Source organism: Puntigrus tetrazona, chromosome 3, assembly GCF_018831695.1.
Source record: "Puntigrus tetrazona isolate hp1 chromosome 3, ASM1883169v1, whole genome shotgun sequence".
NCBI classification, from domain to species: domain Eukaryota; kingdom Metazoa; phylum Chordata; class Actinopteri; order Cypriniformes; family Cyprinidae; genus Puntigrus; species Puntigrus tetrazona.
The window spans coordinates 22,492,097-22,517,578 of NC_056701.1; the positions used below are offsets into that span (position 1 = coordinate 22,492,097).

General features: G+C 37.7%; 1 protein-coding gene across 1 annotated transcript in view; it reads right to left on the bottom strand.

Moving 5' to 3' along the window:
• Positions 1 to 728: 728 nt before the first annotated feature.
• Positions 729 to 25,482, bottom strand: part of rapgefl1 (Rap guanine nucleotide exchange factor (GEF)-like 1) — a 37,271-nt gene continuing 12,517 nt past the window's right edge. Inside the window, exons 2-15 of the mRNA XM_043228524.1 lie at positions 22,347 to 22,425; positions 19,367 to 19,517; positions 18,569 to 18,666; positions 17,850 to 17,962; positions 16,010 to 16,177; positions 15,326 to 15,423; positions 14,833 to 14,955; positions 13,817 to 13,995; positions 12,862 to 12,952; positions 12,434 to 12,484; positions 11,717 to 11,804; positions 7,363 to 7,427; positions 6,243 to 6,297; positions 729 to 1,681 (exon numbers count right to left, since the gene is read on the bottom strand). Coding sequence (XP_043084459.1) covers positions 1,557 to 1,681; positions 6,243 to 6,297; positions 7,363 to 7,427; positions 11,717 to 11,804; positions 12,434 to 12,484; positions 12,862 to 12,952; positions 13,817 to 13,995; positions 14,833 to 14,955; positions 15,326 to 15,423; positions 16,010 to 16,177; positions 17,850 to 17,962; positions 18,569 to 18,666; positions 19,367 to 19,517; positions 22,347 to 22,425 — 1,484 coding nt within the window. The 3' untranslated portion in view covers positions 729 to 1,556. The remainder of the gene's footprint in view (positions 1,682 to 6,242; positions 6,298 to 7,362; positions 7,428 to 11,716; positions 11,805 to 12,433; positions 12,485 to 12,861; positions 12,953 to 13,816; positions 13,996 to 14,832; positions 14,956 to 15,325; positions 15,424 to 16,009; positions 16,178 to 17,849; positions 17,963 to 18,568; positions 18,667 to 19,366; positions 19,518 to 22,346; positions 22,426 to 25,482) is intronic.

A 25,482-nucleotide genomic window follows, 5' to 3' on the forward strand; every position in this document is an offset into this window, starting at 1 on the left:
ACAAAACAAAAAAAACTATGCAACCAAAACAGAGGATATGTACAGGTCATCTGTAATGGATAAGAAATGATATCAAACCGAAACAACAAAAACCAGCGAATATGCTATACAATTCTTTCATTGCAAACCACAGACTCTGTCCGGGCCGTCGCCTTTTAAACTGTACACGTACGTTTTTTTTATTAGATTTACAAAACAAATATTCTTCTTGAGAGTCCATCTCATAGCTCTTACATAAAATAGAGTCATATTCATATTTATTTTTGCTATTTACATGACGTATGTACAGCGCAGCCTTACAGGCCGTCCTTTGTATGACCTCAGGAGGAGATCCTGAGAGAGTCCAATCCAAGACAAGTCATCGTTCTGGAGTAAACTAAACACTTTTCCAGTTATGAGAATTCAATTATGAAAATGAGGGCAAACTGAAAACGAGTGCTTGACCGAGTAAAGCTCTAGTTGAAGTGAAACAGGGCTACCTGCAACTACTGATATTAAGTAATAATAAGTGGGTTTTGTTAATAAAAAAAAAAACAGAATACTGCATTTGGTCAAGTTTTTTTTTTTTTTGGTCTGTTACTAAATTTGGCATCACTGCAAAAAAATAATTAGACATTTTTGTCTTGTTTTTCTTATCTAAACATCCTTAAAACAAGGCAAATGTATTAAATAATATTAACATTCCTAATCTAAATAAAGTTTAAGATTAAGTTATTTTTACTCCACGGGTTTCTTGTTTTAAGAATAAATCTATGTCTTGCATATTAAATATATTACAATTATTAAATATCTAAATATTAAATGTATTATCACTTCATTTCATTTTGTTTCAAGATAAAAAAACAAGACAGAAATATCTCCATAACTAGATAGTTTGCAGTAAACGATTTTCCATACATTCACTTTAACACTGAGTTCAAGTGAATTTCTTCTGCATTATCATGACTTCAACGATTTACCTATAGAATATCCCGTACGTTGGAGCTGGTCTTGGATTCGGGACTCATTTTTGATGGCTGGGGATCCATATTGTTCAGAACACTAACATCTATTGACTGCAGCCAATTGCACATGGATGCAGTAAGTGCCAATGTTGGCAGGGGACGAGGGAAGACCAAAGGTCAGAGTTCAGATTGTCTCGTGTATTTTAGGGTCATGAATGGCCAAAATGCAGTCCGTGTTTCCGAAGGCCCGGATGACAAGTTTAAACCAGCTTAAGCTTATTCTGGTTTGGTTTCAGTTCAACTGATGGCAGTGCAATCAGGACAGGTTTCCCTTCAGTCGTGAAAAGCGAGGAGAAAAAAAAGGTAGAAATGAAACCAGACCACCACGTGCGGTCGTAATGAACACTGACACAGAATCACTCAAAGCACGATTCACACCAGTTTCGTGAACGGATTTTCCCGTTCGATGATTCGGAGGCGGGGCCTGAGATGATTGACAGCCCAGCTCTGTTGATCTGCGACAATCAAGGGAATGAAGGGTTGGGTGCGTGGGTTTATTGGATTTGGAACAGGAGGTTTTGTAGATATGGCTTGTAGGTTCACTTGGTCCCTTCACATGTCTTTTGGCTCCAGTTTGCTGGACATCTCAAAAAGCAGGTTCTGATTGTCGATGACCTGCAGCTGCCGAACATACGCTTTCGTCTGGAGGTGAGAGGGGGACGGCTCGGCCTCCATCGCTGTGAGAAAGACGGAAAGAAAAATAAAGAAATCGATTAACCGCCCTGAAAGAACCAAATACAATTGTATAATATAAATAAATGTATGTAATATCTATAGTACACATTTATAATACAAAACTGATGACTGGGACATTTTAGAAATCTTATGCTCAACAAAGCTAGTGTTTATTTGATTAAAAATGCTGCAGAACCCTGTAATATTGTTATTATAAAGTATTATTACAATTTAAAATAACTGTTTTTTCTACTGTAATAGTGTAAATTGCACTGCAATGGAAAAGTCCAGTGAAAATCCTTCAAAATCCACCTAATATGCTGATTTGATGGCCTTTTATTATCAATAATTATTGGTACTCAATTGTTAATAATTTTGAAGATATATATAATGAAAATCATTGCAATGCAAAGTTTTTAACATTTTTTTTTTAAATAGATGACACTGAACCAAAAAACCATCTGTGGGTGAAACAATCTGAGGGTGCAAAAAAATCCAGATATTGAGAAAATCTACTTTAAAATTGTCCAAATGAAGCTCATGGCAATGCATATCACTATTCAAAAATCAAGTTTTGATCGGCCTATGTTTTTTGGGGGTGGGGGAGTTTATAAAATATGTTTTTTTACGTAATATCTCAATGGTTTTTGCCATAAAATACATTTGGTTTGACATCCTCCAGCTCTTGACACCACTGTAAACTGCAGATGTGCCCTGTATGGTGATGTGCTGGTCTGAGGCGGTCCTGAGTCTGAGCACACGGTGGCGCTGTGGAGCTGAGACACCAGCAGACCCTCGACCACTCGTGTCCAGATGACCTGACTCTACACACACACAGCATCCGTTGCTAAGCCACACTTTTCAAAAAGAAAGTGAGTAGAAAAAACTGCAAGAAAAGAGAGTGAGCAAGAGAGAGAGGAGGAGGAGGAAGGAAAACAGCTCTTTCAGTAGCTATGAATAGCTGCACATTGTCCTCTCTGATCTCACTCCGCCTCTGCATCAGATTCAGCTGTCACTCAAGCCACAGCGAGACAGATGCTGCCGCACACACATACCGCAAACCTCGTTCTTTCAAAAATATCGATTTCAAATAAATGCTCTTCGCTAAGCATTTTCTGTTCATCAAAAATCCTGAAAAAAAGTTTCAAGGTTTCCCCACAAACACTAACTGTTTGCAACAGGGATAACTGAGCGGCAAATCATCATAGTAGAATGATTTCTGAAGGATCACGATGCTAAAAAAATCAGCTTAGCTCTTTTAATTTTTAACGCTGCAGTTTTACTGTACTTTTGATCTTAAAAACGCATCCTTATGAGTTTTCTCTCAAAAACGTACATTGGTCTTGTTGAGGACGTTTTGTAGCTGAGCCAGACAAAGATATCGATTAACAAGTAGACGTTCGCAATGCTCTCTCGCATATCTGACCGTTTGCATGAGCGTCTCATTAACATCTAGTAGCAACACAGGAAGCCGAGTTAATTTCCACCGTGATTTTTCCTTTCTAACAATAAAAGGAGATTGCAGAACTGATCTGAGATCATCTGCAGCCTCCTTCCTCCGACGCTTTGACAGCAGGAGCGCATTAGAGACAATTACAGAGTCATTAAGTCTCGCATCCGAGCAGCTCCCCCGAAGTTCAGAGCCGCTGGAAGAGAAATGGAGTTCTGCATGCTCTTACAAATGTCAATGGCTAAGATGTGTCTATTGAAATTGATGCCCTCTGGGCTCGACGCGTCACCAAACGAGCCTCGGCCGCCCTATAGAAATGTCACCGCAAATGGGATCCGGTTAGGTGGGCGACAGACGGAGCATGCAGTCGCTCGCAAATATCCAACATAAATATTAGTCTTTTTCATGATAAGCGGCAATAGGCGATGGCGCACCTACGTCCAGTTCTTTGCCGGGCGTAGAGAAAAAGGGATTGTTCTAAAAAAGGCCACTTCTACGCAGCAGAGTGAAAAAGCGCCGTGCGCTTGGCTGGGCATCAATCCCTCTAATGGAAATGGATGAGGGCAATCCACTCAGGTAGATGGAGGGAGAATGAGCACTGATAATTACAGCCCTCGTTCAGAGCCACAGACGGGAAAATAATAAGTGGCCTGACGCACGAGACCTGCTGATCGACTTCAGCACGCTGACTGACTGGAGATGCTAAAATAATAGCCCAAAGGGGTCATTTTCTTAGCGATTCGTAATAAAAAATGAGTCTAAGTTATAGACAAAGCCCAATTAAGGCAACATGCTGCAAAGAAACGGTAGGTGTTACAATAATACAATAATATTGTAGTTGATAAATACACTTTCATTCATAAGTCCGAGGTCAGTAAGATTTTTTTATGTTTTTGAAATAAGTCTCTTATTCACACCAAGGTTGCATTACTTTAATTAAATATTATGTTATATAAATATAAATATGTTATAAAATATTACCATAATTTTAAAACTATTTTTAGCTTATTTTAATATTTCATTTATCACTGTGAGTCACGTGATTCTTCAGAAATAATTCTAATATGCTGATTTAGTGCTAAAGAAACATTTATTATTATCAGTAATTATATTTTTAAAACTAAAAGATTCTGGTTCTTGATCCTGATTGGTTGAGCCGTGCTCGAAGCTGCTGTAAAGTACAAATATACACCTTTAACAATATGTTTTTTAATTAATTAAAAAAATGTAATGCTGTTGTAAAAACAGTAATACATTTTTCTTTTGTTTTCAGGATTTCAAGAGTATGATGAATAAAAACTACAGCATTTATTTGAAATACTTTTTGCAACAATGTACTATAAAAATCTACTAGTAACAATGTAAAAATTATTTTAAATTAGAATTAAAGTATTAATTTCAATTAAAATAGAAATAAAAAACATACTGCCCAAAAACTGCCCAAAAAACGAAACAAAACACAGGCATCATAATTTTTTTCCGCCTGTATTTTAAGGCTGGCATGAAATAACTAATCTAAAAAGGTTATTGTCTTATTGACAGTTATGATTATATTATATCAAAATAATATTTAATTTTTCTAACTAGATTTTTTATTTTGTCCTCTCATATTATATTATTATAAGAAACAAAAAAAAAATGATTTTGGATAAACGGCTGTATTTTTTTTATCCATTACTGTTATAAAAACTCCAAGAAAAGTATCAATCCAAAAATCTTTAAGTGATAAATCTTAAATTGTGTTTACCACTTGATGATCCCAGAAATGTTGGTTTCAGATGATCGTTATAATGGCAAAATTGTGCATGACAACCTCAAAACAAACAGCTGCACGGAGAGGAAGGAACTCTTTTCTGCAGGGTGTGATGGTGCAGGCGATCTTTAAAGGCATGCCAGAAGATGCATGAGACAAATGGAAAGCTGTGTGGGTGTGTGCAGAGTCACGACTTTTCTGCCTCGTGGAACGTCACGGTTACCACGGAAACCATGTTTGTTTGTGTGACTGATGAGATTTGAAACTAGGGAGTCAAGATTCCAACGCGCTGAAACCCCAAAAATAATTACAAAACAGAAACTGATATTCAGCTAATCTGAGCTTCAGGAAAAAACGCATCAGAGAAAACCAGCACAAAAGACACCAAGTCCATATTTTGAACACCCAGTGACAGCATCAAACACATTATAAACTTTTATCTAATGTAAGTCTGACAAAAAGGCCAAACTACAAGACGATGTAATCAGAACTACAATCCCATTAAGCGTTGTGAATTACATTATGGTTTCTATATATACAATCACCAAATTTCAATTAATAGTTTTATAATTTGCCCATTGTTTTTAATTTATTTCAGCATTTGGAAAGCACAGGAGCTCATGTTCTGTGATTTGCTGTCTGCAACTCTGATCAGTTTTATGAACAGCATCATGGGTAATGTAGTTTCTCACCACAAATCCTGCTATTAAACTTGATTATTTTGAAAATTAGAAATAATGCAACACAAGTGGCTTTAGAATAAGCATATACCATTATTTCTCACCCTCAGAGCTTACAACAGGTGAGTCTTTGTTAAAAATGTATTTCCCTATTGGAGAGGTTTTCACACTGAACCCGACTGTTGCACATAATGAACGTTATTGCTTATTACGCACATGCAAACACATGTACAACCACAATTCTTGCTGTTTGTCTGCGAGCATAAATGTTTTGAAGCACTGCCCAGCTGTTGCATGTGTTAGTGCACACACACACTGTGGGCATGTGTGTGTGTGTGTGTGTGTGTGTGTGTGTGTGTGTGTGTGTGTGTGTGTGTGTGTGTGTGTGTGTGTGTTATGAAGCGGTGCCCCATGGCTCATGGCCCCGAGGGCTGTGCTGTCCCAAACAGATGGGCTGTGGCAGGGTGGAGCAGCAGTCTCCTAGAACTAATCCACTCAGACAGGTGTGTGTGAGTGTGTGTGTAAGTCTTCATGTAGGTATGCTGTTATGTTGGCGGGTGGAGACATGCTCTATTTTTGCACTAATCCTATTTGACAGGCCAATGTCTGTCTGTCTGTCTGTATGTCTGTGTGTGTGTGTGTGTGTGTGTGTGTGAGCATGTGTGTTGGAATACACATACCTAGCTGAGTGCTCCTATACCGCCTGATGCTTCGCACCATCTCAGCCACTTTGTGCTAGAGGAATAAAAGAGAGAGTTGATACACAGTCATTCAGTCGATGGTATGCAGTCACAAAACAATGTACCTGTGGCCACTAATTAGCTGTCCAGGGTATTGTGCATTAAGCAGAGCATCAGTTCATTTCTAATGATCACTTCAGTAATTTTAAGAGATAAAAGGGCACAATCTGTTATAAAATTTGAAGAGCATTCCAGATATTTTTAAACAACACTAAAGCTGCATTAATTTGATCAAAAGATACACAAAAAACAATAATGTGAAATATTAAATTTTACAATTTAAAAATAACTGTTTTCTATTGTGATATATTCTAAAATGCATAAATTTTGCTTTTAAATGCTTTAAAAACTGTTTTGGTGCTAACATATACATACATATATATATATATATATATATATATATATATATATATATATATATATATATATATATATATATATATATTATTTTTTTTTTATATATATATTTTTTTCTTTGATTAAAAAATTCAAATAGCATTTATCTTTAGCATTATACATCTTTACTGGTGCTTTTGATTGATTCCTTTAATTCACAGATATTATACACAGTGGGAAACAATTAAACCCATGCTTGAATGTTGATTATTAATTTTCATGCACAGCTGACAAAAATTAAGCCGCATACATGTTGTCACAATGAAAACAAAGAATAGGGGGTACTAATACATTTAGTCATTCAAGCAGATGCTTTTCTAAATCGACTAACAAATGAGGAAAACAGAAGCAAATATTTTATAATGCGGTTATGACTGCCATGTGCAATCATTAATGAAAACAACATAGAAATAGTTACAACTTTAAAACTGGAACTAATTCCTATTTTCAGCGTTAACCCTATCCTTAAATAAAGCAAAAAATTTAGTTTTCATGAAAGGTTCCAGTTAGAGGATTAAACGGGTTAAAGCTACTCTATAGAAATTATAATTAACCTTTTTTTATGCATAACAGAAGTGGTATGTCCTCATTTAATTACATACTGTAAATATGCACGTGCATTAATGTAAGCACATCTTTAATTCCATTATATATGCCAACTCACCATCTTTTCAAAATTAACCAGCTCCCCATGGAAAGTCTTACAGCTCTCATGGAGAAAGGTCAGATCTGCAGAGAGAGAGAGAGAGAGAGAGAGAAAGAGAAAGAGAGAGAGTGAATGCATAATAAAGGGAACAGTTATGTAATGACATGTCATCATGCCATCACTCGTTCAGCCAGGCGTCTTCTTTCTGGCTGAACTGAACTGAAGCTTGATGTTCACACGCAAGAAAAGAGAAAGAGAGAGAGAGTGAGAAGGAGAAGTGAACAGTCATCATGTCATGATGGGTGATCTGTCTGTGCCTGGGCCAGGTCTGGTGAAAAAAAGAGAGAGAGGCAGGTAACATGAGAGGAGAGGAGAATGTGAGAGACACTACATGCTGTCAGAATGAGTCTACTGAATACAGAAGATCGAGTACAGAGAGAGAGAGAGAGGCCGTGTGCCAATGTATCGGCCCATAAAAGTAATTATGCGCAGGTTTACAGTTTCACGAGACTGTTTGAGCCCTGTAGTTCTGCTCGAGCCCACCGTCTGTCTGCACGGATCACGGTTACGACTATAATAACTGATCAGTTTTTAATTTAAGGAGGTGTATAGAACAGTGCTGATATTGATAGCTAAAACTAAGGAGCAACAATGTTTTGGTTAATTGCACTTGATTTACATTAATATAAAAACTATTTTAATTCAGTAACAAAAATGACAAAAACAAACAAAAATAAAAACAGCTAATTCCAAACGTGAATTAATAGCATATAAATAACGCATAACTAACAGCGGTACAGATTCATCGCTCACAATTGTGGTATTCCGCTGGTTTCTGTTTGTCCGTCAAAAATAATTCATTAGCATATTATTATATTATTAACATGACATTTCAAATTGTGAAATAAACCTTTGTTATTATTGTTACATTTTTTATTGAAAATTTAGTATAATGCCTTTTCTTAGCCACGGTGATACAATTTTGAGAAAGAAAATAATAATTCTGAGCAAATGCTTCACCTCCTGACCTGCATCTCTGAGGCCTGAGGCGGCTTTAACAAAAAAGCCATTAAAAATGCAACACGTGTCACATTACGCTTTGCCATCACAAACAAACATCCCAAACGACCTCTCCAGCTTTTTTGAAGGTCGCCATATTAACTCTTATACTCTGATATGTCCACTCAGATCATTTGAGAAGATGTTATAACATCATAATGTATCAATCTGCTGTCCTCAGGCATAACCCAATTCACTACATGACATGCCAAATGCACTTCTGTTGCCTCCTGCAGGATTCAAATGGAAAGTGTGATGGATTTCATCAGCTGGCATTTCTAGACAAAAAAAATGACACTGTGTGTCAACTACTAACATCATTCTAACAACTTTATCCCAGCAGACTCGTGACAATTTACACTTTGAGGACAGCAGAGACGCAGCGCTCAAATCTGTTAAACACCAGGGATTCCCCACCGTCAGCCTACAGATGAAGCCAGCAGTGAGAGATCAGCTTCTACAAAGCCAAGGTTTTTACAAGACATTCCCAAATGACTCGGACACATTGCAATGTGGGCAATAATCCCTGAGCAATAAAACTGGTTGCATACATACAAAAGGCCGTCAGTAAATCCCCGTATCACAAATAAAAGTAGAGTATCAGTAGCACTTCAGTGTCTCGTCCCTCCGAAGGAATCAGCTTGCTAAAACCAAACTTTGATGAACGCAGGACTAATAACTTATTCTCTAGCTTGTTCGTCCTCATTTCTAAAGCCTGTCTTTGGTATTCCGATGTCTGCATGTCTCGTGCCGGAGTCATGTAATGTGTGTGTCAGACTGCAGAGCAATGCTCAGCAAAGATTTTGATGCTCAACTGATCCTGACAGGCTTGAGTCATGAGCACCTACAGGGAAGGAGACAGAGAGTGAAAAGACATGGAGAGACTACAGACACGAGAGAGGGCAGATGGGACAGGAACACAGCAGCTGTGTGTGTGTGAATGTGTGGGTAAGGTGTGTATGTGTGTGTACGGTTTTAAAATCTGAATCTGAAAAGCACTAGCTTTAAATACGAAGATATATAAATTATTTTTCAGATAAATATTTTATATATTAAAGATACCAATATAAAAATGTAGGATTTTTTTATTTTATAATTTTACTGTGCAGCACAGTTTTTAAAGTGTATGACAGTATGAAGCAAATCGTTATTAGAATTATAAGCATATTAGCATCAGTTAATTTCTAATGATTACTTACTAATTTTAAGAGATAAAAGGGCACAATCTGTTATAAAATTTGAAGAGTATTTCAGATATTTTAAATAACACTAAAGCTGCATTAATTTGATCAAAGATACACAAAAAACAATAATGTGAAATATTAAATTTAAATGATTAAATGATTTCTGAAGGATCTTGTGACAATGAAGACTTAAGTTATGAAGCTAAAAATTTAGTTTGGACATCAGAGAAATAAATAAAAAATCTTAATTTTAAATTGTAATAACATTTCATAATATGCACAATATGTTTTACAGTTTTTTATCAAATCAAAGCAGCCTAAGATACCTTACATTTGAATGGTAGTGTACAGGGCTTGACATTAACTTTTTTGCTCACAGACTACTGTGGCTAGTGGTTCTCCAAATTTACTAGCCACTCAGCATTTCATTGGCCACACTCTTCTTGCTGGGAAATTACATTTTATATACATTTTCCTAGACCGTATTAAATGCACGAATAATCTTTCATATCAAATTCTTTTTTGACCTTTTGTTAATAACTGAACTATAATTGAAGTATAATAGGATAATGATACCAAATATATTACTAATGTAACCTGTTACCAATCATGAAATCAGCATGCAAACTTATAAAAGCATAATGTTGTGAGTTCAGTGTTTTAAAATACATGTAGCTTATATTAAATGTTAGGTGAAAATTATATATTTTACTACAAAGTAAACCACCAGTATGTGGCTGATTAGACGACTGATTCGTTTAAGAATGAAGCAACTTTCTATCTTTATGAAATGACTGAATGATTGACTTAAATGATTCAAACTTCAAAAAACGCGATTCATTCATTAACAAAACACCGCTGCTGTGTGTGTTGCATCTGCGCAACTGTTCTGCTGTGATCTTATTAAATCTTGTTTTTAATCAAACAAATGGAGTAAACCATATTGACAATATCGGCTTATTCTTTCAATGAATTCAAATACTGAACTAAAATGTTTATTAACAATTAATTTTAACTATTGTAGCCTATATCATGTCAAATTTGCAATTCAGGGAACGTCCCTCTCTCGGTCGAGTCATGTTGATTAGGCTGCATGCTATAAATATGAAAACGATCTTACATTTGAATTTTTCTCCTGTGTGCAGTTGGGTTCAATTGTTTTGATCTCTTCACAGACAAGCTGCGTGAGCCTCATTGGCGTTACTCGTTATTGTATTAATCACCGTTTACATGCACCAAATGTAATAAAATCAAATCATTCTCATCTAAATTTCTAAATTTAATCAGATTAGTTGGGGGGTCAAAAAGTTAAATTCTCTTCTTTCACTTGCCCATTCAAAAAAATCGACTTGTCTCAGACAAGCATAAATGGCGAGTATCTACTGTATATAAAAGCGGGAGTTTCCTATTATTTTCCTATATAATATATATATATATATATATATATATATATATATATATATATATATATACACACACACACACACACACACACACACACACACACACAGACGTTTCCTGCTCTTTTAGGTGTTAATGTTAACAAAATTTGCCTCAGGTCACCGACTACCTTTTGATCTATGTTCAAGACTTTGCTTATTTTTCAGGCAGCTAGTTGAGCATATTGTAAACTTTTTAATGAATTGAGACCACAAAGCGTGGGTCAGGTTTGCCTTCCTCATGGAGACCAAATATCCCTTTAAGCACAAAGAAAGAAATCCACAGAAGTACACAAGGAATGCTATAAAGAACTTAAAATTATATCTTAACAGCATGCAAAAATGGGGTTAAAGGTTAAATTTAGGGTTAGGGGATAGAAAATATAATTGGCTCAGTAAAAAAAAACATGTATTGTATGTATCAGTAATGTGTATGCATGCGTGTTGATCCCTGGTGCATGTTTGGCTGCAGGGGGTCTGAAATCCAGCATGTTCAGGAGTTGCAGATCAGAGGGGCGTTAATTAATGAGGCGGGGACTTTCAGACCGACTTCAAATCACAGAGGCAGTCACGGCAGGAGGGGACTTTATAGGAACACATATGGACAACAGCTGGAGGAAGAGACTGAGAGCACACTGGTGCTACCGTAACACGTGTGTGTGTGTGTGTGTGTGTGTGTGTGAGACTCACCCTTTAGCAGCAGTGGAGTGAAGGGGATGAGCGGGGCTCTCAGGCTTGCTAGAAGGTCTCTGTATGACTTGTGGTTCCTCGAAGGGTCCTGCAGCAACACAAACAACATCATCATCATCATCACGAATGCTGTCGATTAATGTCAAATCAGCCTGCAGAGTGACAAATTTTATAGCTCAGAGGTTGTTCTTTCGCGGATCAAGAGAGTTAATGGAGTTCTCAGTTACACTGTGTTCAATTATTAAAGGAATGGTTCTCCCAGAAATGAACATTTGTTGTTAATTTGCTCACCCTCAGGCCATCCAAGATGTAAGTGACTTTTATTCTTCAGTAAAACAGTACAGATGATTTTTAACCGTAATGATTTTGAACCTGTGGTCATATATAATGGTCATATTAATGATATATATATTTTTTGAATGTGCAATTGGATTTTATGAATCTAGAATGACACGAAAGTCAGTAAATTAACAGCAAATCACATTTTTAAGTGAACCAATATATTAATTTAGAAATAAAGAAATAAAAGCCCTTAGACACAAATGGGAAAATAGCTGACATACAATTAGTGTAGAGTTCTAAAAATTAACCAAAGACAAGCATCTGAGAAGCATGAGACCTAAGCAAAGGTCTCCACTTGTTCCCCATCTATACTCACTACTGTCTAGGAAAAACAATTCAGATATTAAACTGCATTTGGGATTTTTCGTCACTTACCGCAATGCCCTCAAACTGCTGAAACTGCTTCCGGAACTTTCCTGGCAAACCCTGCCAAAACACACACACACATGCAATTAGCAAATGACACATTGCAACTAAAATTGCAATTAAAACTCCATTAGGTATCGGATGCATGTAAACAACACGTGAGGTAAAAAGGTTTTGAGAGGTTATGACTCATTTAAAAACCAAACGGCATAAATCTGACATTAAATGCACAGGTGGACATGGAAATATTTCCTTTGGAAGAGCACAAGCTAATTCAGTGCCGTTGTCATGACAACTGCTAATAGCCTCCTGCCAAGAATAACACTCGGCGGTTCTTAGGAACGAGAGTAGGCAGAGGTGCTAAGAGACTGTGTGTGAGTGCGACAGAGGGAGAAGGAGAACGTGAAAAAGGGAGATTAACAAACAAATGCACTCACTTCCCAGGTCAGGCGTAGGCGGCTGACTGCAGGGTTGTCCAGTCCCAGAACCAGTGCCAGGAACGACAGCAGATCCTGCTGCTGTTTACATCTGAAACACACACGACAGCACTCATTACACACACAGACCTAACAAACAACATAATAGTCGCATTACTGTTCTTTAAAAGAATTAAAAACTGTATTTGGTAACTGAAATTAAGCTTGAATAAAATTAACATTTTACTCATACATTTACTCAAGCAACTTATAAACTGCCACGCTTTTGTTTTAGCCCCCGTTTTTTACGAGCTGACTTTTTCTGCGTACACAAAAGGCCTATTTCTCTCAAATATCGTTCACAAATCCGTGTTAGGGAGCACTTTTTCTTTGCCGAGAATTCATCCACCTCACAGGTGTGGCATATCAAGATGCTGATTAGACAAACATGATTATTGTACAAGTATGCCTTAGGCTGGCCACAATAAAATGTGCAGTTTTACTGTATTAGGAGGGTATGAGGGGGATCTGAAAACCAGTCAATATCTGGTGTGACCACCATTTGCTCACGCAGAGCAACAGATAAATATGAAAACTAATTAAAAAAGCACATAAAATTGCTATGATTGCTTTTCTAAAATTTATGGTTTTATCCATGTATGTAATAAGGTTTGACAAAATAAAACAGATTAAAGAAAGCATAATAAAAATGTTCCCCAAAAATGTATGATCCTAGCCAACAGGTGCTTTCTGCTAGTGGACCATTAAAACTATATGCAAATGAACGCTATTATGATTGGCTGCCCACCCCCTCTGAGAGCCAGAACACTGCATAGGTGTTGATACGTGGGTGGTCATATGTTATCAAGTTCACAGCTCTGACGCACTTCCATGACGATTCCTGAATAATTCATGTTTGTCACCTTCAGAAGCGGCTTCAGCTTGTACCCTACCCAAGCACATATACTACACTCACAAGGCTGCAATCTTTATGAACTTGCGCAGTAGCTGTATCCTCTTCGGAAGCGACTGGCACTGCAGGATCTCTGTGGCGACCCAGTGCTGCACTTCACTGCATCGCTGCAGGATCAGCTCCAGGTTGAGGGGGCGCCAGCGAGCCTGCTCCCCGTGAAACACGTAACACACAAACTCCACCTGTTCAAACAAACCCCAAAAAAAATCAAACACGGACACGAACAAAGACACACATTGCATAACGTGCCATACAGTTTTGTTGTTTTTACATGAACTTTGTGGTTTGTGGCTAGCCTTGAACTAAACGCCGGTTTTAAGGCACACGTTTGATTTCAATGGAAAACTACAGAAGACGCAAATAGACAAGTCTTGATCAGACTTGTAGTAACCCACCTTACAAAGGATACACCAGTTAAAAATATGCATAATGACAAATTAAGGTATACTGCTGACCATTTTTAAGACAGATTTATTTTAATTTTAAAATATGTATACTGAAAAAGTTTAAGTTTAGTTTAAGATTTAGGCATTTTGTTATGAGCTTTTGTTATTTTTAATATTTTATATATATTTTTTTTCTTTTATAGTTTTCAATTTTTTCAGTTTCAATTTTTTCAGTTTTCAATTCCAAATTAGCTTTACTTTCAGATAACAACAATACTGTTATATTTTTTTTATTCGTGCCACTGAATTTTCTAATACTTTAAATTTTAGCAACTTGAAAATATTAATAATTTTAGTATTCATTTTAGGTAATAGTAACTATATTTATAAACTGTACCAAATGCACTTTGAATGCCCCGCAGTTTGCTTTGGATAAAAGCATCTGCCATGCATATTAATAAAAAAAATAACTAATAACAATAGTTTAATGCAGAGCTTTAAGAAATTCCCCTTAAACATTTAGAAAAGGATGTGCACAAGAAAATGCAGCAGCTTTACGCTGGCCTGTGTCTGTCTGCCTGTGGAGCCGCTGGGCTGAATACTGATGATTTGAGGGCTGTATAGTGTCCTGACCTCGTGCACACAGCTGAAGAGTTCCCAGTCGAACACCACCAGCTGATTGGCCACCTCCTCTGCGCTCATGTCATGGAGTTTGCTGTCTCCTGGTGACCAGTGGATCTCCTCAGGGAGAGGTATCTGACCGACAAACACATGAGGATGAGGACCGGAATCACCAAAAGACACAAGTCAATATGACTTTTTCAATAACTTCTACATTAGGTGCCCCCAAGTCTTGAATATTTGCCTACATCCTAGTGCATTCTTCTCATCACACAGCGAAGCTGTAGAGTTTAAATAAGCTCTCTTTTTGACTCATGACAGGACATTACTTTCGCTTTATGGTTGAATAAAGCAAGATTAGACCACTGATTTAGGTTCTCAGCACTACTGTATTGTATCTTCAGTAGTTTGTGGTGTTTAACTAACAATAAGTATTCCCGTGTGACTGTAACAAATAGATAACCCTTATGCCTGCGATCTAGGTGGGAACATCGCTGGTTCTCACCAAGCTCTCGAGCTCCGCGGGCTCACAGGCGAACAGGTGGGTGTTGACGCCCAGAGTGGTGAACACGGCCTCGTCGCTGGGACGGAACACAGCCTTCTCTGAACAAACACAGATTAGATCATGATGTTTAAAGCAGATGAGCCAAGTCAATCCCAAAAAACGTTGCGTTCCCAGTGCATCGAGGTCTGGATCACTTTTAAAGGGTTAGTTCACCCCTAAATGAAAATTCTGATTACCAAACCCATAAGACCTTCTTTCATCTTCAGAACACAAATTAAGATTTTTTTTTTCTAAAATCATAGAGCTATCAGACCATCTATAGTAAGAAACACAACTGAAATAATCCAGCTACAGAAACATAGTAAATACATCGGTGAAACAAGATGTGACAAGAAAGCAAAAATAACATAATTTGTCATTCTTCTTCTCCGAGTTATGTCTTCCGCCATTTTGGAGAGCATCCCAACAAAAAACACACGCTTTGCACACATTGCATCGCAAATGAAAACAATTGAGCCACTGATGTCAAATGGACTATTCATTTTTCTAGTGATCTGATTTCATCAAAAATATCTTAATTTGTGTTTAAGAAGAAGAACAAAGGTCTTGACATGAGGGTCATGCCACTTCATAATTCACATGTATGTGTGTAAGTGAGCTCTTGGTAAGTTTGCTTGCTCTTACCCCCAGATGAGGTGACAGCCACCAGTATGAGGTTGGCAGGTTGGGTGGGCTGGTCCTCGCTATACTGGAGCTTCTCTTTCACCAGGGCTAAGATCTCCCCGACTCGGCATGAGAGACGGCTCCGGATGGTCACATATGAGTGATCTGGCGTGTAAACCCTGCAAAAAACTAGACAAGAACCAAACAGTCATATCTAATATCCCATGCACATCTTGGTCTCTCTTCGCTGCACACAGTCCATTACAGAATTGATTTAAAATAATTTTATAAGTATGTAAATGGGTGAACGGTTTTGAACGGCCCTATCTTTCGGATCTCCTTACTGAATATCAGTCTGGATGAACACTGACATCTACTCACAAGCTGTGTAAAAATTCCAAGGTCTAGACTATAAAGGAAGTGATTGTGTATTTGCTGTAATGGTGCATAAACATTGGAATAGCTTGCCTAATAACAATAGAGCTGCCACTTGTTCACATGATTTCAAATCACGGCTTAAAATGTACTCGTTTTTTTAAGGCTTTCAACAATTGACTAACTGTTCTGTGGTTTTTACTGCAGAGTGATGTAGATTATTTTACGAATTCTAAAGCAAAAATTGTGCTGTATTAATTGTGCTGTACAAATGATGCTGACATTGGCAAATTTGATAGTCAATCACCAATAAGCTTTCAAGCAACAGTATCACATGCTTAATAATAATAATAATAATAATAATAATAATAATAATAATACATGTTTTATTTTTATTTGGAAAAAATAGGGTCTTTTTGTTTTGTTTTCATGAGAGCATATTTTCTAAAATAAAATAAAACAAAATAAAATAATGAAATTCTGAAATATTATTACACTTTAAAATATGTTTTGAACTATATGATTCAATTCTTTTTTTCAGAAATCATTGATGCTCATGAATCATTTAGTGTTATGATCAATAATGTGTATATTTATTGGTAACATGATCCTTTTTTCTAGATTTTCTATTGAATAGAATTGTAGAAAAATCTTTTCTAACATTATAAATGTCATTGAAGCATTCTTGCTGAATTTCTTACTAATTGAAAAAAAACAGCTGAACAGTAGTGTATATATTGAGGGGTGAGAATCAGAAGGGCGTGATGTTTTGGGTGAAACTGAGTTGTGTGTATGTATATATATATATATATATATATATATATATATATATATATATATATATATATATATATATATATATATATATATATATATATATATATATATATATATATATATATAGATAGATATATATATATACACACACACAGTATATATGCGCCTTTCTGATTCTCACCCCTCAAAATGATTTTCTAAATATTAGCAACCCGTCACCCATTTTACTGAATGATTTAACCTCAAGTAAGATAAAAGAGGCAAAACTTTGAAAAGCTGTAATTCTGTACTAATGCAATATTGACTTCCTTTCCATTCACCAGTCACAGCTCTGACAAAAGCACAAACTGGGTCACTGGAGGCTTCAGGGTCAGTAGCGTTTTGTACTGTCAGATTGCCTATTGATTAAGGTCTGGGAAATCACTTAGCTTGGCTTGAGCCACTGCCCTCACAAAGAGTCCCATTCCATCAGATGAGCTCATTGCATCTATAAAACTTGGCAGACGCTACTTCTGTGACCCGATTTGTCATCCTGGTCTGAATGAAGTGGAAGCAGACTGGCACTTTCACAAAAAAAGGATGAATAAGATGATTCACTAACAGTATCCTCATGGGCGTTATTGCACAGCTCGGCAAACGCAGTGGTAATAAACTGCGGTCAATCTGGGCAATATTTATGCATCCTATGAAAACGAAGGTATGAACGTACTTTCGTCCGAGCCACGGAAAGCCTCTCGGGGCTGCAGGCAGGCGTCGATACGTCTGAAGTGTCGGAACAGCGGGCGGACTTGCTTCTTGCGGCTCTCCTTGTCCTCCTCAGCTCTGTCGGATAGAAAGGGAATACAAGTCAGGTAGTCTCCAAAGTCTCCAAAAGACTATTATTAACCTAAAATCTGTTTAGTAGTTGCATCAAGGGTGGAAAAGTTTTTCTATGCATGTGCAACATATTTGAGGACCAGTCATGGCGAATTGTTTATAACTGGACTGTAAGATATTTTAAACTCCAATCTGTCGAAACCATGAAAATGGCATTGATTATGTTTGCATGGAAACCTTAAAAATGTAAAGATGCAGAAAGACCAAACATGCACAATTAAAAGTTCTCCAAGGAAAAAATGTGGGTTTATGAAAAGACTGCTGCCCTGTTGAGAGGCTTTCAGTGACACAATCGAAATCCAAAACAACACATTAAAGTATTAATATCTGCACATTAATTCTTCATCTGGTTCTAAAGCTCTTAATGGGCAACTGCATGCGCCTCATTTAATACTTTACAACTTTACTTCACCAAACTAAGAGGCTCTGAGGCTTCATGTATTATGTGATTTTCTGTTCCTCTATGATTTCTGCAGCCATTATAGCTCATAAAAAATATGTATAGCTTATATTAATATTCCACTGTGAGGATGAAGGGGATTTGATGCTTACGGGCTGTGTAATATCTCAGTCCAGCGCTGGAGCTTCAGGACATCTTCCACCAGTTCAGGAAAGCGGCTGAGCTCCTGAACGGCGCACAAATACAGCTCCTAAAAACGACATGCATTTATTATTAAGACCTGCAGGAGCAAAAATAAAAGCGAAGAAATGACTGGTGATAATAAAAATGAGCAGCGTTCCAAATTTCAGCAGGTATATTAATATTAATAAAATGAAAGTGTGAAAACAGATAGTCTGACGTCTAAAAACAGCTGCAAGAAACCTTAAGAAAAGAGCAGGTTTCAAAATAAACCCTGTGTAGTCATGTACCAGAACAAAATATCACAAACAAGAAAAAAAAAACAACGTCTGGAGCACAGGTGTGTTTGTCTTTAATTAAGAAGCACTGATGTGAAACAGACGAAAAGAGCAACATTTTCCTTAGCCTGGCTTTACTATATTCTGTTAACATAGTAAGCCTTATATTAAAGAATTGTACAAAATATACAAAACTTACAAATCACCAATTAGACTTATTTTTATTTAAAACATTCTGACAAAACTGAATGAGGGTTGTCCTTAAAACAATTGCCAGTGGGTTGATAAATGTAATCTTAATTCAAGATATATTCTCTGAAGAATACTTTTTTTTTTTATTTACATTGTTTTCTAAATCATTCTTGGATTTTATACATATTTTACAAAAAAAAAAAAAAAAAAGAGACAAAAACATTTATTAAATTAAAAACATTTTATTACCTTTGAGCTTTTTGGGTTTTTTTTTTTTTTTTTTACAAACGTGTGCATTACCTTTGGGAAGGTGTTGGAGCGATCTCCCTCCTCCTGCAGTAAGTCTCTGTATGTGTCCAAGTAGCGGAAGGCCACAGTCAGAACTGCAAGTTTCCGCTCAGCTCCGTCCCAGCCAGGCCATCCTTCACCCTGCTTACCCTCTGAGCTGAATCTGAGCCAGGAGTTAAGAAACAACACACTCACGAACCAATACACACACACACCTGAGCTCACTACATACAGTCAATACAACTGTATGAACGTGTCTACACATGTACAGACAGACAGACATTAGATAGATAGATAGATAGATAGATAGATAGATAGATAGATAGATAGATAGATAGATAGATAGATAGATAGATAGATAGATAGATAGATAGATAGATAGATAGATAGATAGATAGATACACACAGCTGGTGGTTTTCGGCACAGTAATTGCACTGAGTGGGTTTTTATGAGTGTATGCAGATAAACACACACTCAGACAGCCGCTGTCCAATCACCTGACACAGATGCCGCACTGGAAAAACAAAATCTATGCTTCAGTGGCCAGACAGCCAGAATAATTACAACCTTTGAAAAGTATTGAGGACGATGGAACACACCCATCACACCCACACACACTCACACGCACACACACACACAAGTTACAACATATACACACGGCGAACAGATTTTTCGTGACTCGCATGCTTACATAAGTCACGTTGGTGAAGTCAAACATAAGCATTTAAGCAAAGACATCTACTTCTTCGGCACGAAAAATGACCTAAAAAAAACGCCAAAGACTCCCTGTCCCCAATCCTAGCGCTCAGGAAACCTGAAAGGCGGACTAAATTTAAACTGGAGTATCCCTGAGCCTCTCTGCCTATAATTAAAGAGTCCCCGACACCCGTCTAAAATTGACACAGCTATTCCCATACAAAAAAGGCCCAAGAGGAGCTTCTGCAAATGGCATCCCAGATCTAGTAAATCTATATCCAGAGCTGTCACCTCTGCTCGGGTGCCAGAAAAACAGCAGCAGTCTGAGCTGCTGGGCAGCTGCGAAAGTTGAACTCGCACGAGCCCGGGATCGCAGCCGGCGCAGAGGTTTGGACTCCGGCCAGGCCGACTCCATCGGGACTGTCAATGTGTGAAGAGCTAAAAGCACTATAAGTCCTGAGCGAAGAGTAATCATCCTGCTTTGGAATCCTTTTATTAAACCCCTCAAATGAGCCCTAACGAGTGGGAAGTCTACGAGACGAGATTTTTCTAAGCAGGAAGCAGACATGTTGCCACAACAAAAAGATCTGATTAGGCCTGGATTAGGTCAAGTCAAAGACCAGGAAGAAAGGTGTGGAAAGTGGTAAGATAAATGGGCCGGGAGGAGGGAGAGGGAGAGGAAAGAGAAAGAGAGGAGCAGATCATAAGACGAGGTGGTGACGGCCGTCAGGGAAGATTAGCGAGGGTCACTGATTGCCGCAGGCTCTCGGGGGGCCGCCGCGCAGCAGACACGCTGCATTAGGAGCGCTGAGGCATGCAGACGGGCCTCCCCAGGAATACCTTTGTGCTCAGAGTCCGCAGACAAGCCCCTCAGACGCCATTATGGTCTGGGTAGAGGGGGCTGTGGCACTCACAGAAGGAATGTAGGTCACCGAATGAGAGGGAACTTAGAGAGAGAGAGAGAGAGGGGTGTCCTCTATACACACACACACACACACTCTGACACAACGCCTAAAGCTAACAAAACAAACATTCCCCACATTACACTCTTCTTATCTGAATTTAGGCAACCCGATGGGCCCTGAGGGATGGGGGGGTGTTGGCCCGCAGAGTCTGATAGAGCTAGGTTAGCATTCCGGCTAATTGGTAAATCATTTTGACCCAAATCTTAAACGGCATGCGGGACTGTTAGCCCCCTGCGGTAGAAAGACGCTGGGCTCCTCGGTTGTGCATGTTGGCTGTTTTTTGGCAGATAATTCAGTTTGTTTTGGAAGTGTTTTGAACACTATTCAAGTGCTCGGCTTGATAATAAAGAGCCAGATGCTTTTTTCGGAAGTTCTGCGAGGTAAACAAACCTATTGGAGAACATGTAGGACAATGGCTACAAGCTGTCATAATTCGGATTTAAAGAAAATAACATAAACGAGACCTAAAACTAATGAAGTCTTAGATAAAAGCTTAAAAAGTTGGTTGAAGCACCACAAAGTTAGCAAGTTATGCGTGATTTAACCAGTTCTGAGTAGACGGTAACCGCCGGTCTGACAAACTGTAAAGTGTTTTCATGCTAGACTTTGATTTAGAAAATTTTCAGACGCTGTAATGGATATAGACAACAGGATATGATGTCACGCTACAGTAAACCTCTAAGAGGACATTATGATGCAAACATTAATGTTTCACTGTTTTTGCGTTTTCTTGCAAAAGTAAATTTTTATGGGGGGCAAACGCAAAAGCCTTGATTTATTTTCTTCCACATCCTTTTCAAAGTTTTGTGAGAAAATACAATGTCTCCAGGGGAACGCAAAGCATTTAGGTTGAAAACACAAATGTTTTCCAAGAAAATGCTAAGGTTTAAACTTTAGTGAGCGAACGGCAAAGCATTCAATTAATTTTTAATCCATTAGTTATTTTTACCATCATCGTGTCCCTCGGTACTATAGGGCTTCTGTTTTAATAAATGATTAAAAACAATGAATAAACACTAATGATTATTTAAAAAAAAAAAGTATATTCAATTAAAATAAAATTTAAAAAATGCTTTATACAATCTACTCCACTTGCCCTCACCAAATCAGCCTAAACTTTAATGTAAATGCCAACAGTTATTAGCCTATATGTTAGTAAGTCCCAGCCGTCGCCCCAAAACTGGTTAATAGGCCTATGATGATCCCAGGTACAGGTTCTTTTCACATAAATCACACCCAAACAGGGTTATAGCAGTACATCCAGTAAAGATTTCCAGAAGTTAGGAGGTGTACATTTGACTCTTATGGCTCTGGCGAAGGGAAAGGATACTGCTGAAGCAAGACCTGCTGGAACTTGTCTGGGGCCAAGAAGATTGGGTGTGTCAGCATGAAGTCATCCAGGAGTATTTCTGAGAGGAGACGGAGAGAAAAACACAACCGTATTAGTGACATCACACCTGAACAAAGCGTTGTGTAACGATAATGAAAGACGCGCAGACTGCTTCGTAGCTCTTCTTGTTCGACGGGTTGCGAGCGCTCGCCGAGTATATGCAGAGAAACGAAGCTGAACCAGCCTTCACCTCTGCTAACTTAACTCATCTCAAGGACAGTGGGTTTGTGGGTAGAATAAATCACGGGCGCTTTCTGGCCCACTTTAAACCGCAGACACTCCCGAAGGCTGCAGCGATGTACCGTACACACACTTCTGCCCCGCACAATACAGCGGATGAAAGCAAAAACTAACAAACTAGCGCACATAAACGTCAACAAACAGTGAAAACGACGTTCATAAACTGCATAATAAATGAGCGACGCTTTTGAAAAACTGTGCGAAATGCGCAAAAAGGGACAGATACTGTGTATCGTATCTTTCGATCTGGGGCGCATCTTGACGGTGAGGATTTCAGGACTGTATTTTGGCTGATGAGAGGACATGATGCTGATTATGTATCTGGGTTAGATCAATGTGGAGCACATAAATCATTGATACTTAACTATTAAAAACGTGATCGCTGAGAGGAATGAGAAACGAGTCAGCAGCACGAAATGAATACGTTAGTTTAAAAAGCTAAAGCGTTCACGTGTAATGCAAATAAAGCAAAGCACGCACGAACTAGAGCAGAACAGGGTCCAATATTCAAAGCTTTGCGAATACATTCGCATTTCAGAGCAGCGCAGCTTGGACACTGAATGAATTTGAATCGTTGGATCAGTCAGACAATGAATTTAATTAAGATGAACTGTCAGTTGAATTTCCTCAGTTGATCCATTCGTCTGAACAGCAAATCATGGCCTGCTTTGCATACTGATTTGAAGGCAACAACTGATTGGCGCAGACGTGTTTGCTTCAATTCATCATTGTGACTATCGAGAAGTTGCGCAAACTGTCATTACGGGATACTGGGCCGTAAGGAGTTGTAATGTGCATTTTAGATATGTAACATGTTCAGACCTGCACACTTCACACCTCCGTGCATGTTTTTGTGAAGTCACACCTCTTTTGAGAGTTACAGGTGAGGCATAATGGAAGTGTGGGGAAAATAAGGTCACATACACACACACGTGAAATACTATAAAATGCAATGTTATATTTATATGTTTGTTACATAATATCTATGTGTATTGTGTATAATCTTTATGTATAAATACACACTCATATGACACGTATTAAAAAAAAAAATAAAAAAAAAAAAATATATATTATATATATATATATATATATATATATATATATATATATATATATATATATAATAAATAAATATAATATATACAATACGCACCGTGTAAAAATTAAAAACCTTTATTTTTTACAGCACTAATATTTATGTATTCGTTATATTATTGATAGTATCAATTGCATCAAATTTAATGTATGCTAACTTTAGAGGTCACAACGTTATACTTGTTGAATAAAATATATGTACGTCGGAGTCAGACTTCCACATCTTTGCAGCTGCAGATCTTTTGCGGTTGCCACGGCAACTCTGACTTTAGAGGCTGCACGGCAAGTAAGGAGAAATAAAAAAGATGAGAGGCAGAGAGCGACACACAGACAAAATACAGACAGATGTACGCAGAGAGACGGAGGCAAAAAGGCTCCAGTTAAAACCCACAAAAAAAGCAAATGGGATGCAAAGCCAGAAACGGCGTCAAGGCGGGCTGCGAGGCAGTTAGTGAGAAAAACAAGAGCGGAACGACTGGAGGAGGAGTCAACGAGGTTAATTACCACCTCTGATAGCCGCAAACCCTTGAAGGCACATGTTAGTAACCAACGGAAGATACGTGCAGGACAAGTTCTGCTGAAGTTGACAAGGAAATGATGAGGTGTTGTGTCAGATCTGAGGGTGTGAAATATATTCAAACAACTTTACTTTTAGTCACTGTACCGGGTGGGTTGGTGTGTGTGTGTGTGTGTGTGTGTTGGTGGGGACTGGAGCCCCTCCGGGTCAAATGTAAGCATTCTTTTCTAGGGCAATGACCATCTCTCTTCATTAGCATTTGTCATGGCTGTTGAGATTAAATTAGAGTGGGAGTTTATAATTCTGGATAACTTGTGCTGCAGCAGTAATTGAGCCATGTGTTATGTCAGTGCGTGGGTCTGTTTGCCTCCCTCAGGCATTCAATGCCTAGCAGAGAGCGTCAAAACCGCTCTGAAGAGCCAAGAAGATTCCTGAATCACGTGAAGAATCACTGCAGGACGCGCGTTTAATGCATCCAGCTGTCCTTACTCAACACTTTTGGCTTTGACGCAACAGATATGAGCCAAATTTAGTTTTATGCTAATAAAATTTTACCACATCAAGGTAAAACAGGAAAACGCAAATGTGCTTTTTCACCTTGCATAGGCGGGAGCTATAAAAGCCTGTACATTTATTTTTAGTAAATACAAATTTATCTCACAACCGCAATTTCTCATAATTGTTATTTTATATCTCTCATTTGCAGCTTCTCGCTATCTTATTAAACTCATAATTGAAACTTTACATCTCTCAGTTGTGACTATATCTCTCTATTCTGACTTTATATCTTACAACTGCAATGTTATTTCTTACAATTATGACTATATCTCTAAACTGTGACTTCGTATCTTGAAACTAAAACTTACATTTTTATAAATCGCAGCGTTTTAATCTTACAACTTCACTATATCTCTCAGTTTTGACTTTTTATCTTAGAGCTGCAACTTTATTCTTTTCAAAATGGCATCTTTACATCTTACAATTGTGACTATATCTGCAAGATTATTTTCTATAATTGTGACTTCATAACTTCTTATGCTAAACTTACGTTCTGTCTCTGTGACCTGTTTTAGGTGGCTTTCATAAAAAAAATAAAAAATAGAAATAAAAATAAAACCAATTAAAAACTATGTCCGTGTGGCTTAACCATGTTATAGTTTGAAACCTACCTTTAGTGGTAAATTAGTCGGTGCTGATATTTAGCTTGGAAATATAAATCAGCAT